The sequence below is a fragment of the Eretmochelys imbricata genome, chromosome 7 (genome assembly GCF_965152235.1).
Source record: "Eretmochelys imbricata isolate rEreImb1 chromosome 7, rEreImb1.hap1, whole genome shotgun sequence".
Classification (NCBI taxonomy): Eukaryota; Metazoa; Chordata; order Testudines; family Cheloniidae; genus Eretmochelys; species Eretmochelys imbricata.
The window spans coordinates 23902133-23919798 of NC_135578.1; the positions used below are offsets into that span (position 1 = coordinate 23902133).

Here is a 17666-nt window from a genome sequence, read left to right on the forward strand (position 1 = left end):
AGGTAAGGGTTCAAACTGCTCTGGTTCTAACCCTTGTATGATCATCTCTACTAGTAATGCCCAAGGCTATCTTTTCCACACTCTGCAGAAGGGACAAGCACTGTTCCACTTTCAACCTCAGAGCTTCCTAGCTATTGTCATGAATGTCCCTGCTACTCTGCCCTCCATTTTTGGGCTGTTCTTGGCAGTATTTTCAGTTTCTCCACACTTCTACTGCTTGGAGTGGAAAACTGACAAACTGGTAACTTTGCAGGTTGGCAACACTACAAGCAACAAAATCCCTGGGACTCTTTTCAGACCTTAAGACAACAGCAGTGCATTAATTACACAGGTCCCAATTGAGAGCTTAGACTTGGCTGGAGCTGATAGCTTTCCCAGGAGAGTGCTTATTCCTTGCCCTGAAGATGAACTTTTCAAGCCCCCTCATATTCTAGGGCTGAGGCTCTCAACCATTCCAGATTACTGGACCCCTTTCAGAAGTCTGTCTTACATACCCCAAGTTTCACCTCACTTAAACTAGTTGCTTATAAAAATATGAAAGTGTTACAGCACACTATTACTGAAAAATTGCTCTCATTTTTATCATAGAATCAACTTGAATATAAATATTGTGTGCAGCAGAATCAACAAAGTAACTGTCTGTATGAAATTTTAGTTTGTACCGACTTCACTAGTGCTTTTTAAGTAGCCTGTTCTAAAACTAGACAAATACCTAGATGAGTTGCTGTACCATCTGGAAGACTTCTGCTTACCCCCGAGTGTATACATACCTCTTGGTGAGAACCACTGTTCTGGGGGAAACAGCCTCCTCACAGTAGTACAAGGCAGACTCATCAAACATCAGTGTGCACTACACCTGTTAGACAGTAGACTACTGTAAAGGTAACTGATATGGATGTTTTGGGGCACTGCCATGTCTCAGCTTGTGCATCCATCCAGTTGATTATCAAGTAACTTAAGAGTGTTAAGTGAAAGTTAGAGAGGTTATGTGAGCATCTCTAGGGCATCTTTTTAATTTGATGTAGAGATGCATGTTTAAACAGCTGGTCCTGTCCCTGAGGACTGGAAACAAAAGGAAATAGTCACAATGGTATCATCTCATGCTGCCTCTTGACAATTGCAGAAGAATTTCTAATAAGTTGCACTTTAAATAAGCACTTATATTTCCTCTAATGACTATTACTACAGAATGGTATATACTGATTGGAGTTGGAAGAACACAACTTCCTAGGTAACTTCTAACTCTTCTTGGGAACTATCCAACAGTTTTAGCTATAAAGCTCATCTGGCTTTTCTGAAATCAGAACTGGTAAAGACACAGCTCTGCTCCTTGCCTGGCTAGTAGGTTTGAGCTATGGGGTTTTGTTTTTTGAGGAGGGAGCACTGGGAGACTGAGAATGTAGATGCCTGGATTATGCACATTTCAGTGTGGTTTTTAGATTTAGCCTCCAAGGCTGCTGGATCAACCTGTGCTCTTGGGAGGAGGGAGAACTTCCTAAGTCATGAATAAGGCAAAGGATTCTTGTTTAGAGTACCTAGTTTCCCTAGCAAAGATTAAGCCACCAGAAAGGAATGCTGCTGACTGGTTTAGTGACTGACAGGAGTTTTCAGATGGTCTCCAAGAATGGCTGGCTGGAGCCAGTAGTGCAAGAAATGTGAATATGCTCTCCTACAAGATAGTAACACTATTAGACTTTCTTCTAATGAGTCATTTAGCTCTAATTCCTCACTAGGAGGGTCTACACATTTGGTATAAAAAAATTGGTATTCAACTTTTCACAGCTATCAGGCTAGAAATGTTATCTAGACTGGATAAATAGTCCAATTGCCCAATGTAAGAATCTCTCTTCTTTGGCCTGCATAGGTATTCTGAAACTAACTTGCTTATCCGGCCAGCAGTCATCTTATAGAACAAGACTTGCAGACAAAGTTTTCAGGAAGCTGCTTTAGAATAGCAATTGATAGTTCTTCCATTTCTACTATAAACATACAGCAGACTGTCTCTTGTACGCTCTAGTTCTCTAAAGGTAGCAGGTTCCTGGAACCTACTACCACTGACTTGTTTTACCAATCTTACATAGTGGTACACCTAATCTGAACTGGTTTAGGTTTAACAGGTTCCCTTTAGTAAAGGGACTAGTTCATGCTATGCTTACCTTTGCTTTGACTAAACAAACACCAATTCATCTGATTTGGGTAACTGGCTGACCAACATGGAGCACAGGCTGAGGAGATCTTCTGGAGAGGAAGAGAATCCCTAAGGATTTGCCACTATAGCTGAATTGGCACTCTCTCCTTGCACAGATGCAGCTTATGCTGGCTTTTAGTGGTGTAGATTATACCAGTTCCCCAAACAAAAGCTTCTACCAGCAAGAGTGCTTGTGCTGGTATAACTGAGTCTCCATCAGGGCTCTTCCCAACATAGTTATATCTGTGGGGTGGCTCTTCACTAGTAAGTGCACTCTCTCCTTCTCTTCCCCCTCCCCACACCACACCTGCTAGACCAGCAAAACTAAGCCTAGACAAGGCCTAAACTAGAGCAAGTCTGCAAAACTACTCTCCAAATGAACATGCTCTTGACAATACCCTCAACAACCTTCCTGCATTTTTGAATACAAAAAACCTACTTGTCTTTGAGGCTATTTCTACACTGGCAATTGAACAACACCTCTCCTCTTTAAGAGGTGGTAAACCTCTTCTCTTCTTCCCCCACCCCAAAAGACAACATTTTGATAAGTGCCAATGTGAACAGCGCATTATCAGGAGCATGCTCCTACTGACAACACACCCTGCTTGTTGTGGGTGGAAGTTGTGGGGGGGGGGGGGGGGTTGTCAGTCAGCTCTGGCAGGAGAGCTGGCAAACAGCAGCTACGCTGCCTGACTTGTAGCAGCACAACCATGTCACTAAAAGCTGTGTAGTGTAGACCTATCCAGTGGGAGAGACTACACTGTGTTTTGGGTTTTGGTTGTCCTTGGGTGGAGGGGCACTTTGCTGCTTGAAGTGCTTTAACAAAGCTTTGGTTCTGAGGCTCTCCATAGCTTTGAGTAGATTAATGATTGATGGTGAAAGTCTATTTGAATGCATGTTTCACTAAAGTGAAGGTAGTTTAAGAAGCTGCACCTTCACAATCATCTGCCACAGATTTAAAAGATAACACAAATATCCTAAAGCCTATGTTAATACTAAAGGCACAATATCAAATTTAGCTTGGAATAGCCTTTGTAAAATCTCTCAAACCTTTTGGAAGAATGAATGTCCCATAGAAGGCTTTCCATAATAGCTTTTCCATAACACTACAGCACTGGTATGAGAACCTGCTTAAGCATGCAACTCCTTCCATATGAGGATGTCTTGCAATGGGACAAACTCAGTAAATTTGAGAAGAGAATTGAGGTTAATTGCCCAGTATTGTACAAGAAGTCTGTAGCAGAGCCAGTAAATAGAACTTGGTCCTATGCATTAATTCTACAACATTCCATTGTAATAAAACAAACTAGCCTGTACTTACCCAATGCCACAGGATACAAGGGAGCATCCCTCATAGACCAAGGGTCTCTACTGACCTGCCCACAAACTGCTTAAGGCAGGGTGGCCAGCCTGAGAAGGAGCCAGGATTTACCAATGTACATTGCCAAAGAGCCACCGTAATACATCAGCAGCCCTGCTGATCAGCACCTCCCTGCTCCCTCCCCACACTTCCCAATCAGCTGTTGCATGGTGTGCAGGAGGCTCTTGGGGGGGAGGAGGGAGGGAACACCAGGCTCATGGGAAGGGGGGTAGGGCATGTAGCCAAGCCAGGGGTTGAGCAGTGAGCACCCCTCAGCACAATGGAAAGTTGGTGCCTAGACAAGGAGCTGCATATTGACTTCTGAACTATATGTGGATCTGGAGTCGCAGGTTAGCCACCTCTGGCTTAAGAGGCTTCACAAACTAGATTCAATCAGCCAGATGGCTTGTGAAAGGCAGCATGAGCTCAGTTTAGCCTACTGAAAAAAAGGCTTTTGTAATTAGCTTGGAAAGTAGGGATAGTAGTTCTGGATCAATGGACACCGGCCTGGAAACAAAACTTGCTGATAAGAGATCAGGGCAGCAGAAAAAGTTGCTCCCTAGACAGCAGGCTGTCTAACCTGAGGGCCTTGCTTTCAAGAGATCTAAGCTAGTCACGCTTTCTCTGGGCTAAGCCAGAAGTCATCTTAAGTTTAAATTCAGATGTTTAAAGTGGAACTAAAACAAGGATTATTGTATTAACAGTCTCACAGGTATCCCCAAAGACAAGAGAACTTCCTCCTAAGGTGCAGAAGGGTGAAGTTTCTAGAAGCTATGCCTCTTCAGTCTTGGACATAGACAGGTGCCTGTTCCAAGTGAATTGTATCCCCATTAGGCTGTGGCCCAAGCAAGGGGAGAAACAGACTGAGGAAGACAGCACAGTTGGGAGGGGCTGTCAAGATCATCTATACCAGTGTTTAAAATCTCCTTTCATACACCATGGCAGCTCCACCAATCATTCTGTAGAAACTGCAAAGCAAATCTGGTGTAACCCAAATAAGGTAGAGCCACCTGTTACTGCCATGAACAATAAATGGAGCACAGGAATTTTGATGGTCAAGGCAATAAAGCCACAGTTCTGTACCCTCTTCGTGCTCTCCTGGCCTGCTTGTAGCAATCAAACACCAAACCTGGTCAAAGGCTGAAATTCAGTGCACCAGGCACTGACTACATCTGAGTTCAGATGGGTTCCGTATGGCTTAGCTATAGCTTTCTAAAGCTGTCAGTTCATGTTTATGAATAAAGGACCCAGCTGCTCAGGCACAAGTAGCAGTGATGAGTGCAGTCTTCAAAGAATGGATATTGGCTTAATGTCCTGATCGGAATATAGCAGGACTGTGTCCATGCACAGGGTACTCAGAACTGTCATTTTCTTAGAAAGATGAAGCACATCTTAATCTTTTTTTTTTTTCTCCCACCAAGCAAGAGGGATTTGTCAGCTGCAAAACTCAGTGCTACAGATCTCAACGCTCACTGTTCCATATAGCTTGCTACCTTCCTGGGCACCAGAGCCATAATACTCAGCAGTTACTTCAGACTGGTGTAGATGAAGTTTGAATGGAAACATTCTAGAATATGCAACTGAACTTGATACCCTGTTGAGTCTAGCATTCTAGATGGTCAGTCCCTTAAAATGTCAATTTCAGTTTGGCAGTTGATATTAAAACACTTTGCATCAGAACTTCACTTTGCCACTTTGAGCAATACAGCCTCCTGATCATTGAAATGCCAATCCTGACTAGTACTTAATTTCTGAAGGTGAGGTGTCAGCCTAGCAGTTCCTATGTTGTCCAAAGCAATTCATAACATCTTCAATAGCAGAACTGGAGGGCTCCTAATAGAGCAGTAAGTCAAGTCACTCTACAGCTAGAGTGTATACATAACTTTCTAAGTTACTGGGAGCTCTACAAACACCACTTACTCTACACACTAATACATCTGAAGTGGCAAAAGCTGCCTCTAAATGCCAGGAAAGTGTATTGGCAGTGATGCTGAACTTTCCAGTAAGAGTGAAACTAACTGTATAAATTTGTTTACTTGTAGAATTTACTTTCAATTTTTTGAAAACTCTTTCCTCTTCCTAGAGAAGTGAGACTCAACAGTAATTGAGAGCACACCAGTAAGACTACTTTGTACATGAATCTTTACAGAGATTCAAGTGGCTTTAGAAACCAAAATTGGCTTTAGCCTAAACTGTGCCATACAGTTGGTTCTCTGCAAGCTGGTACTTCAGGGTACTGTCACCATTCTGAGGTGAAGAAAGTTGGGTGGACTATAAGGCTTGAAAAATCAAATTTAAAAATCAGTATCATGAGTGAAAGTTCAGATTTCACATGGCTGCCAACTGCTGCAGTTTTCCAATGAAGGGAGGTGGAAGCCAGCATCCCAGCTTCCACCTCCCTGCTGTGGCTGTTTGGGGGGCACAGCAGCCAGCCCTATCCTTGGGGTGGAGCAATGATTCATCTCCAGGCTGACTTGTCTGACCTCGTTTGGGCAAGGGATCAAGTCCTAGCTCACTCAATGTTCAGCTCCAGCCCAGCGGCTGCTGTCAAGCCAGCAGGGGTTGGGGGGGGTGGGCTGGGAATGGTGCCACACAGCAGCACCCATGAGACCCAAAGACACCACGGAGCTCAGCCTGAGCTCCATTGTTACTAGTCAGCACAATAGCAAGCACCACTGCCATTTGTAACATAAGTAGGTGTCATGGGGGATCAAGGTTGGGGGATGGCTCCTGGTCTTAACTCCTTGCTAGCTGTTGTAGCAGTGTCTTCCTGGGTGTGACCAGGGGTAGGGGCAGCAACTCCTAACAGTCACACTGTCAGGGCTACTGGACAGCGCTGTATAGTGAGGTACCCCCTGGCCTGCAGCCCCTTTCTCCCCCAGGATTGGACCAACCAAATCCATGACTGGCCCCCGCCCCACAAGTAGCTGGGGCCTCATGGGGAGGTGGAAGCAGGGATGCCTGCTTGTCTCCTTGCTGGGCACGGAGGAAATGACAGTATTGGGCTAACATTTTCTTGCAGTCCATGAAATTGTTACTTACACAGGGCCTTGATTGTAAGGCACACAAGTCTGTTTGCATAGTGCTGCTGAGTGGTGTCAACAAGAGTAAACCCCTCTCTTGCTAAGAGTATTAAGCAGTTGACTGCTGGTCAATGGCAAATGACATCAATGACTGCTCTTCAAACTCTTCTTCCAAATAAACTCTAAAAATCACTCCTGTCACTTGTGAGGAGTCCAAATCTCAGGTCCATCCCACATTTGTCTCTAATGAATTATACCATGACCTGTTCCCTACATTGAGAACTGTGTGATTAAGACTGGATCAGAATCTGCTGTGACACTTACTAGAATGATTGATTCAATGCAAGCAGTTAACCCCAACAGAGCATCCTTGCCCTGAAAAGGGCATAATTGGATGAGGGGGAAAGGAGCTCTAAAACTGGATGAAACATGAAGATGAGTAACTTTAAAGTTTAGCTTAAAGTACTCCTTTTTTTCCCTCTCTAGAAAACCTATTGAGAAATGTATAGGCCTTGGCAGAATGCTGAAATGGTGAATTATGGGGTGCCCTCTGGCTTTGTGGGACCAATAAACATGTGATTGTTCTGCAGCAGTTAGACTTTCTATAAACACAAAGCAGTACTGAATCTGCTTAAACTGGTTTAACCCAGACTTCTTTATATTGTGCTAGGCCCTACTAAGCCTATAATCTAGATGAGATAACAGGTGGATGTAGACAGATGGGGAGCACAAGGAACTGTGGTATACAGACAAGCTCAAAATGGCAACAGTGAGCATGCCCCCATCTGTGCTGTGCTGAGAGCAACATTAAAAATGCCATTAAGGCCCCTAAGCTAAATATATAGTACAATCCCATCAATACTGGGCAACCAATGAGAGCAGTGGAGCTAGAGCAGTATCTAAACTTGGGTCCTCAAACTTCTTCTAGCCTAGTGAAGAGGACCTCAGAAGCAGAATTTCTATCAACTGTTCAGCTCAACAGTCAGTTACTCCAAGTACACTATAGTGTATTAAAAACATGATGCCACAGCTGACTCTTCTAAGAAGCTTACAGTGGGGGGAGTCCCTTTCAGTAAATTGACCCTTAGCAACCATTTTTGCTAAAACTTTTTTAAACATATTTTAAATGAAATTGAAACATTCTTGCATGCTAGGATTTGGTTTTTAATTGCATTGGATTCTCATTGTAGGTGAGGGGATGGGTGTGTTTTTGGTTTTGGTTTTTTGCAGAGCGGTTTGTAACCACTTTTCCTAGCCTTAGCATAGGCTGCTCCTATTGAGTTCCATTGCTCAGTGCCCCACACATCCTAGTGATCTAGACTACTAGTACTGTTTCTATCAGGATGTTCAACTGGAAAGTTCACCATCTCAGTTCTCTTGCTATTGCATGTGTCCTCTAACCTTACTCTAGAACACCTAATACTTCCCTCTTTGCATGACTTACCTAGAAATAGAACTCTAATCTGTACTGTCTGTGGTCTCTCAAGGAGACTTGACAGGGACAAGAAGCCCCCCTCTAACTGGTGCCATTAGGCTACACTAGCTAAGCTCAGCACTACCAGGTGAGTCAGTTTGGGCCAACATGTCCAAAAGAAGCCAGACTGGATAGTCTTATAAAACGTAGTGGGGGCTGTAGCTCAGTCTACTAGCAGAGGTGGGCAGATGGTCTATGCCTCACCATTTATACGAAGTTTATGGCAATCAAAGAGGCCTAAACCAATGAGCAACCACTAATTAGTAACTTGGTGGCCAAGTATTAATTGTACTCTAAAGCTCCAGAAGTCTCTGGTTGCATTTAAAACTTTCAGGGATATAGGATGTTTAAGCTTGGAGAGTTTCAATTCCAGGTTAACTACTTGACTTAGTTTGATAACAATGTGCAGTCATTTCCTCATCAGAATGATGGGAACTCTTCTCTTTCCTTTTAGTTTGAAAGATGACTTCTAGGAAGAAAGTGTTACTGAAAGTCATTATCCTTGGAGACTCTGGGTAAGTGGAGGAGCCTTTAATAACTTAATGTAAACAACTTGTGTCCGGCTGAAGTGTCCCATAATGTGGCTTGCAAATGCTTGTCCTTCCCTAGGTTGGATCAGTGAAGTATTGGAGTGAGATGGATATTTGAGTTGTGGAAAGCAGCTGACTACTATACTGCCTTTATGGCTTTAAGGACACTTGACAGCCCCTTGTTCCCAGTGTTTGTCCCCAATTCCGTATTTAGAAATACTGGCAATCTACCGTATTGCCGAAGCTTCTATGGTAACTCAACTTGGTAAAAATCTTCTAAATCTGCATTTAGAAATCTGAAGTCTTATTCCTGGGAGTCTCCTAAAGCTTTTACCATCTCATTGGACAATGAGGAATTGGGTCCTAAAACAATTAATACTAAATATACTGTGCTAGCCACTCCCTTGTTATCTGGGAGTAATGAACAATACACAAGTGATACCTTGAGCAAAGATGTTAATTTCAGCTTCCTGTTAATCAGTGAAGCAGATGCTTCTTTGTTCTTGGATTTACTGCACAAACAGTAATTTGACCCTGAGTCTCATCAGATAAACAAATCTGTCATGCCACCACATACAGCAAGTTGCTGAACAGAACACTTGGTAGCCTTGAGGGAGTGGTGGTAACCTCTAAGCTGGTATATCTGGGAGAATCTCCACTCCCTAGGCTACTTCACTAAGCAAAGTATGTTAAGGTCTTATGTCTCCACTGGACATGATGAAGTTATTTGGCTACTGTAGCAATACCATTCAAACTGCTTTGTTCATCATGTTAGATTCCATTAGCTGTTTTCACTTCATAACCTGAAGGGACTTGAGGTGTGAGAGCAGTATAGCTACTTTCTATTGGAAGCCAATCCCTGCCACTTGTCTGAAGGCCTAAAATCATGTCTGGGGGGGTCCCTTTGTGGTGGGTACTATCTCAACATCCAGTGCACTCCTTTCTGAAGAATAGAATCTTCAAACTGGCACACCTTCCCAGGGCAGGGGAGAGGTACAACAAGCCTATGGGGGGTGGCTGCAGCATGGGGCTGTCTGGGCCAGGGCAGCAGAATCCACAGGAGTCTCCAGTGGACACAGACAGGAGAGCTGCCCTGCTCCAGTTGCAGTCTGCTAGATTTCATACATACACTCCCTGCTGCTGCCCTCACTTGGACACCTGTGGCCACAGCTCTGAATATTTCCCTTCTGCTGCATGGGGCTAAAGAGCCCTGGTCTGCCCCAAGTGGTTCTTTGGGGATGGGCACCAGCCAAGTCCTGCTGCTGCTCCAGGCATGAGCTACCCACTCACTCCCCAGTGTTTCTCTGTCCCTGGGAAAACTTTCCCTGTGGAGGGAGGGGATGATGCAGCAAAAGTTTAGCAGTGTCTGTCCTAAAGGAAAAAGAAAAGGAGTACTTGTGGCACCTTAGAGACTAACCAATTTATTTGAGCATGAGCTACAGCTCACTTTATCGGATGCATACCGTGGAAACTGCAGTAAACATTATATACACACAGACCATGAAACAATACCAGCAGGACAGTGGGGTGGGAGGGGGTATTGTTTCATGGTCTGTGTGTATATAATGTCTACTGCAGTTTCCACGGTATGCATCTGATGAAGTGAGCTGTAGCTCACGAAAGCTCATGCTCAAATAAATTGGTTAGTCTCTAAGGTGCCACAAGTATTCCTTTTCTTTTTGCGAATACAGACTAACACGGCTGTTACTCTGAAACCTGTCCTAAAGGAACACTTCCAAAAGTGCTTGCAATTATTCCCTTTCCTCATCAGAACCAAATGGGCTGGTTGAGCTTACACAGCCTGAGAAAATCTCTCTAGCTCAAGGAGCTTCATAGTCACTTCTCCCATCCACAATAATGCAAGTGTCTTCTAAATGTCCCGCTCGCTGTGATCAGGCATTTGGTCAACATACTTCGGAGTGAAGGTCCTGGTGCCTTAATCCTGATATTAAATAAAGCAAAAACGCTTGGACTGAATCGCTTATCGGTAGCAAAATGCTGTCTGCAGAAATTATTTCTTGATTAGTCTTGCCTCATTTTGTCTCTTCCTACAGGGTGGGGAAAACCTCACTCATGAACCAGTATGTGAACAAGAAATTCAGTAACCAATACAAAGCTACAATAGGAGCGGACTTCCTGACAAAGGAGGTGATGGTGGATGATAGATTAGTCACAATGCAGGTAAGGATAGCAACTGAGCTGCTAGCATCTCATCTCTTGTTTACTTGCCCATTTTAAGAGGCTTTCACAGCTCAGATGTAAAGTGCTCAGGAGTGGGCAGAAGTACACATTCATGCCAAATATAAGCAGCTGAGGTCCAGCATTTCTGTGCTCAACTTCACAGTAATTCCCTGCATGTTGGCTCAGGATTGAATTAACTGCAGGTGACCCTTAACCATAATGATCCTACAAATATCTATGCTGGCTCCTTGGATCTTTGCATTTCTTAGCTACTCTTCTCCCTTTGGCCATCAGTTTCTAACCACCTCCGATATTAAATGCAGCTCCTCAGTTGCATTTAAGGGACAGAGGGAGAAGCCTTTCTCTACATCTTGTCCCTTGAGAAAGTAAAGACCAGGGGAAGGCCTCAAGCTGAGGCCTTCACATGGTGGGGAGTTCTGAAGGCTGGCTACAGCCAGCCAAAACAGAAGGCCTAGTGGCCAAGCAGAGTACAAGGGTGGCATGAAGAAGACACTATCCTGGGCTAAGATCCAAGAACTTTAGTTCAAGATACAGTTAGCCCTCTTAAATGGGAGGTATCCTCACTTATCCAGTTATCAACTGAATAAATCTTTCCCTCATGGGAGGGAGGAGAAGGCAGAGTACTTGTAGAGCCAGGCATGAAAGGCCCTTTGAAGGAATTACTCCTTTCTCTAGCAGACTGCAGATTAGTCACATAAGTCTAACCTTCTGATTGTAAGACCCTGTCTTCAGTGGCCTAGAAAGTAAGTTGAGGAGACTTATTTACCAGCAGTTCAAGCCAAAATAGCTTCCCATCCTACATGGAGGAGCAGTGTAAGCAGGACTATCTATGCAGCCTAATAACACCAGTGCTTAGTTGCTTTGGGTGTTCAAACACTGCTTTATTTGTGTATGGGACACTTATAGAGCTGTTGGGTAGTATTACCACCAGGTCCTGGGCTGGAACACTGTCCACTTGGTTCCTTAAACACACTAATACAAGGATGCCCCAAGAGTAGGATAGCATGTCTAGCCTTCTAGTGTATGCAGACCCTTAATGTTCTAGGCTAGAACACTACTGTGGTCAGAGTGACTGGCCATGACATGTTTGCTTTTTTCATACACACAACCTAGGCCAGTGGTACACCAACTTTTCCAGTCTTCCTTCTCCCCCTCCCCCTGTACCACCACCAACATTAACAGAATCTGTCTGTACCCCTCCTCCACTACTGCACAGCCAAGGCTTCCTCAGCAGCAGAGCTTGGGCTGAAGGCAGAGCTGGGGATGGGGGAGGAGCGAGACTGGAGGTGAAGCATGACTAGAAGCCTGGCACTCCCTCCCCACTCCCTGTGAAGGTTGGCCCAGGCCCTGCTTCCTGTCTTCCAAATGTTCCTCTGCACCTCCCTAAGGAGGCCTACCCCCACAGTTTGAGGATTATTGACCTGGGCCCCTGACAGGGGGTGGGGGCTAAGAGGGAGTGTGCAGTAGATTTTGAAACAATCGGGGTGATGGGTGGACTATCTTCTAGAATAGAACACAACTGGCTTAACTCTTCCCATACCCACTGATCAGGAATATTGATATCTGGTAACAGAATTGCTAGGTCACTAGTCCAGTCTCTAATACTGGTAACTAAACTGGATCTTCTGTAGGAAGATTCAGTAAATCCCCCCCACCCTTTTGCTGAGGGGAAGCCCTTCCCTAGTGTCAGCTAGTGATTGGCTTACACTCTGAAGCATGAAGACTTGTACCCCTTAACTTCCTATTCTGATGATTTTTATTGACTTTGGGTAAGCTTCTCCAATTCTAATCTCTTCTTCAGATCTAAAGAGCTATCAAAGGGAAATATCTACTGGAAACTCTAGTGTTCTGTTGAAATACTCCAGGGGGTAGCCCTCTAGTATGGCTGCTCTGCTGTGGACAACCTGGCCACCCAACCTCAAATGGGCTAAAGCACAGAACTGCCATCATGCTTGACTTTTCCCAACTTTGCTGCAGATTTTGCTGTTTCTTACACAAAAGGGAGTGGGGCAGGGAAGACTTCCCAGGACTCACTTTAACAAACTGCTGTTGAACTTCAGCTTGCAATTAAACTCAAACCAGCTGCAGACAGGAATTCTAAATGATCAGAACTTCCAGCTGTCTTGGGGAAACAAGAAATTGATTGAGTCTGACTGGAAATCACTCTAGGAGCAGGGGGGGGAGGAATTGAATGGTAGGATATTAGTGCATAGAATTCCTGACCACATCACATTGGCTTGTAGGGAAACTACTAGCTTGTAGAGTTGTCTTAGCTTGTTTTTTGCTGGTTGCTTACCTATTGGTAGGGTTGAAGTACATGGTGAAACTTGTAAAAGATATACATGAACATATGAAAGCACTACTGCATTCTCAAACCTAACACATCTGTCTGAAAAGCCTCAGGGGAAACTTGCCTTCCAAATAGGATTCAATGTTGCTCAGATCTAGACTCACTGTGGCTGCCTACTCCTGTATCTCTTGTAACAGTGTGATACAGATGGCTTTTGAAAGCCAGGATATGTATAATCTCTTGACTATCCAATCCCAAAATGTCACTTAGTTTAAACTTTCTTGATGCACTGGTCTAAATTTGAGACAGGATTCAGAAGTTTGATACAATTCTGAAACTGCAGTAGTCTTGCCTCCTACAAGGAGCTAAGGGCCTTTAGGAAGGGCCCGTTTTGCTCAGCTTATAGTGACTTCTTGCACACACCATATGTGCAGGAGATGTAAGGGAAAGTCCCTAATTTCTCTCAACCAGCCTCATGGCAGTGTTGAGGACTGCAGAATTCCAAGGGGCATTGGATAAACAAATATGCTAGATCCCCCAATTTAAATGGCACTAGAGCTGCCCCAAGACCCATGTCAAGTCCAGTAAGTAACTTCTGTACTAACTTGTCCCTCTGCTTTTTCTATAGATAAGAAAGGTTGGCAGAATTCCAAGGGGCATTGGATAAACAAATATGCTAGATCCCCCAATTTAAATGGCACTAGAGCTGCCCCAAGACCCATGTCAAGTCCAGTAAGTAACTTCTGTACTAACTTGTCCCTCTGCTTTTTCTATAGATATGGGATACAGCAGGACAGGAACGGTTTCAGTCTCTGGGTGTGGCCTTCTACAGAGGAGCAGACTGCTGCGTGCTGGTATTCGATGTGACAGCTCCAAATACATTTAAAACCCTAGACAGCTGGAGGGACGAGTTTCTCATTCAGGCCAGTCCAAGAGATCCTGAGAACTTCCCTTTTGTTGTGTTGGGAAACAAGATTGACCTAGAAAACAGACAAGTAAGTCTCAGTAGCTTTCAAGAAAGGCCACTGTATCAGAGAGCTTGTCGGGATAATTCTAAGAGGCAGCTTAGTCTTGTCCAAAGCATCAGGGCAGCTTAGAGTCACCGCTAACACTGTTTAACCTGGGCCCTTGTGAAGAGGGCTACCCATCTGTCCTCAACAGAGCCATGCATACATTCCCTTGGAGAGAAGGGGCATAACATTAGAGGAAACATGAGGCAGTGGTTCAAGAAGTGCAGCACAGATGCTAGTTGAGTCTTATTTAGCTGCTCCAAGCCATCTCAAAGACTTACTCCATGCAGTTCCAGGTCACCTCTGGCTTGGTGAAAATGTTGCTGGTCTGTCTTGCGTGCTGTGTGGAGGAAAGGGGTGTCCATTGTGACTGTAGGGTTCATAATATACCTAAAGCGGAGGCTTCCTCTGAGGAATCGGGGGCAGGAGGGGATGGGCAAACCTCCTTCAGAATACCCTCAAGCAAAAGTTCAATCTCTGCACTGAAATCCCAGCCATTATCAAGCAACTCACTGGGTTTTCTAAAGCAGTTCTCTTGCATGTTGCCCATGCAGTGAAAGTTAGGACGTACATTGTAACATCCAGCATATACCTGACCCTTTGAGTCCCAAGGGTTGGGGGCAGTTGGACTATGCAGATGACTCCATAGTTCTTGGAGAACTGATACCAAAGTGCTAGACAGTGGAGTTAATCTAGCTGCATTCTAAACAAAATATCTGTCACTTGCTCCAGCTGTAGCAAAATCTTACTGCAGTTAGGATTCAAACTGTGTACCAAATTCTCCACTTGACGACCAACACTGGCAGAGTGCTCTTTGCATAGATCAGGGGTGGCCAGCCTGAGAAGGAGCCAGAATTTACCAATGGACATTGCCAGAGACAGTAATATGTTAGCAGCACCCACATCAGCTCTTCTCCTCCCCCCCGGTGCTTCTCCTTCCCTCCCTGCACCTCCTGAGCATCTGTTTCGTGGTGTGCAGGAGGCTTGGGGGGGAGTAGCAAGGGCATGGCAGCCTCAGGGAAGGGGTGGAGTGGGGGCAGGGCCTTTGGCAGAGCCAAGGGTTGAGCAATGAGCACCCCTTGGCACACTGGAAAATTGGCACCTGTAGCTCCAGCCCCAGAGTCAGTGCCTATACAAGGAGCCACATATTAACTTCTGAAGAGCTGCGTGTGGCCTTGGAGCCACAGGTTGGCCACCCTGCCATAGATGAAGGTGGTGATTGTTCCCTGTTCCTCATACAGGTTACCACAAAACGAGCACAGGCCTGGTGCTACAGCAAAAATAACATCCCTTACTTTGAAACCAGTGCCAAGGAGGCCATTAATGTGGAACAAGCTTTCCAGACAATTGCACGAAATGCACTTAAACAGGTATGATATGAAGAAATATCTAGCACCCTCTAGTGGCTTTCCAGTCAACTCTGCAACCAGAATCTAAGCTGTTCATGTTGCATTTAAGCTAATGACACTTGCAGGAGACGTGCTGAATTTGACTTCTCTGCATCAGTATCTGCCCCTTCCCAAAGGAGTGTGCCAAGTCAGCACTTGCCATCTTTGGTGTCTTCCAGACTTGGTGTCATTTCCCTACTCCTCCTTCAGGCAATCCTCTTCCCAGCAGAAAGCCACCTTCCCCAATAGCAATCTAACACTCCACACTACCCGCTTCCCTCAGTGGTGCAGACCTAGCTGAGAACAAGTAAAATCTATAACTAGTGACTCTCTTCTCTTTTCTTAGGAAACAGAGGTGGAGCTTTACAACGAATTCCCTGAACCCATCAAACTAGACAAGAATGACCGAGCAAAGGCCACTGCAGAGTCCTGCAGCTGCTGAGATGGAGATGGAGGGGTTGAGCACAGTCCTTCACAAACAGATCACACTTAGGCCTTCAAACACACAGCCCCTCTTCTGTGTAAAAACAAATGAAATAAACTCCCATCTCCAGCTGCCAAAATCCTCCCCATCTACCATGAGCAACTGTAAGCCCATTCCCTTACACAGAACTCATCCATGTCCCTACATCCTTCCACATCACTTCATGGTAACAGGCCTTTCTCTTAGTTTAAAATGGAAATTCTTATGTAAGTTTGGAACGTAAGCTAATTCAGGTGTCCAATGGAAAGACTGTTTACAGGTAATCTGTGTAACAATTGACATACATTTTTAACTGTCTTGTGTTCCCCTGTGAAGGCTGCAACTGGAAAGGCTGATTACCCATAGTTCATCGCAAGCTCAGCACTCAGTCTAATTAGGTTGAGTTTTGTATGTATCTCTGTTAATGCTTGTTACTTTTAACTAATCAGATCTTTTTACAGTATCCATGTATTATGTAATGCTTCTTTAGGAAAAATCTTATAGTACATGTTAATATATGCAACCAATTAAAAATGTATAAATTAGTGTAAAATTCTTGAATTACATGTTTAAGTACTGAAACACAGATTCACTAGAAAGTGAGGAGGACTCTGAAATGCAGTGTGCTAGCAACAAAGTCTAGATAGAGGCAGTATTCTGTACAGTAGAAGCAAGAATTATGTAAACCTTTTTATTGACTTTGAGAGCAGAAAAAAGCTTCATCTCCTGGAAAATCTGTCTGGCTTCCTTGTCTCTAAATTTTCAGAGGATGTGCATACTGGATTATTGGATGCAAAAAATTAAATACAGCTATCAAATGTTCATCTTGTTTGTTCACCTTCCCTGTCCACTAACTTTTTTGCATTCTTTGCAGAACATTAAAGTCTGAGGTGTTCCAGTAACTCCCACCTTTGTGGAAGGAGCTCATCTTTCCCTTTCCTGGGTTGAGGTGGTGATCCCTTGACAAATGACCTGGAATATAAATCTTTCCTCCCCTTGTGCCAACCACTAATCTGGAATTTTTGGTATGGGGAAAAACTTGGTTGTCCCCTCCGTTTCCTCCTCTTTTCCCTAGTCTTTGTTCTTGCATTTGTAGCTTGCTTCAATGGAACACTTCTACCCGTTTTCCAGAGGTCTACATTCTAGTACGTAGGCTAAGCGGTTGTGACAAACATGATGCCAATAAACTTAACAAGAACAAAACTTGGTGGTGGTTTTCCTCCCTGTTTCTGATTATCTTCCCTATTAAACTGTCTCCCATGCTCTGTAATGGGAACTCATGGAACTAAATTAAAGTGAGCCCTTCCTAAATGAAGGGCCTTGTCTCCCACCCTTTATTTCCTCTCTATAGAGAAGAAAAATCAGCAATGATCTCTGTAGCTTTAAACTCTTGAATAATGGAAATGAGCAGGCCTTCTAACTGCTTGATAAAACTCCTAGAAAAGGCTTGAGAGGAGCTGTTGTCTAGAGACTTCAGCAAATGATGGAACAGGTTACAGGGAAGCTCCAGCTCTAATTGTCCACTTGCTGTACAGCAGATGAAGCAGAGTTCTCTTCATTGTACCCCTGGTGTCCAGTCCTCCTTGGAGCCCTAGGCAGTTCCTGTAAGATCATGTTTGCATTAACATAACATGATTGGCTGATACGCAATCCCTGCATGATGGTGGTGCTCTGCAGAGCAAGTGGTGTCTAACTGCTACACCCAGGCACTCTTCTGTCTGCAGGAAGAAGTGTTGCA

General features: G+C 44.4%; 1 protein-coding gene across 2 annotated transcripts in view; it reads left to right on the top strand.

Moving 5' to 3' along the window:
- The window catches only part of RAB7A (RAB7A, member RAS oncogene family), a 31469-nt gene extending 14719 nt beyond the window's left edge, over positions 1–16750 (top strand). For both annotated transcript variants that reach the window (XM_077822352.1, XM_077822351.1), the window contains 5 exons: positions 8500–8560; positions 10630–10756; positions 13844–14062; positions 15319–15447; positions 15812–16750. In XM_077822352.1, the coding sequence (XP_077678478.1) occupies positions 8508–8560; positions 10630–10756; positions 13844–14062; positions 15319–15447; positions 15812–15907 (624 nt within the window). In that variant the 5' untranslated portion in view covers positions 8500–8507 and the 3' untranslated portion in view covers positions 15908–16750. The remainder of the gene's footprint in view (positions 1–8499; positions 8561–10629; positions 10757–13843; positions 14063–15318; positions 15448–15811) is intronic.
- The last annotated feature ends 916 nt before the right edge of the window (positions 16751–17666 follow it).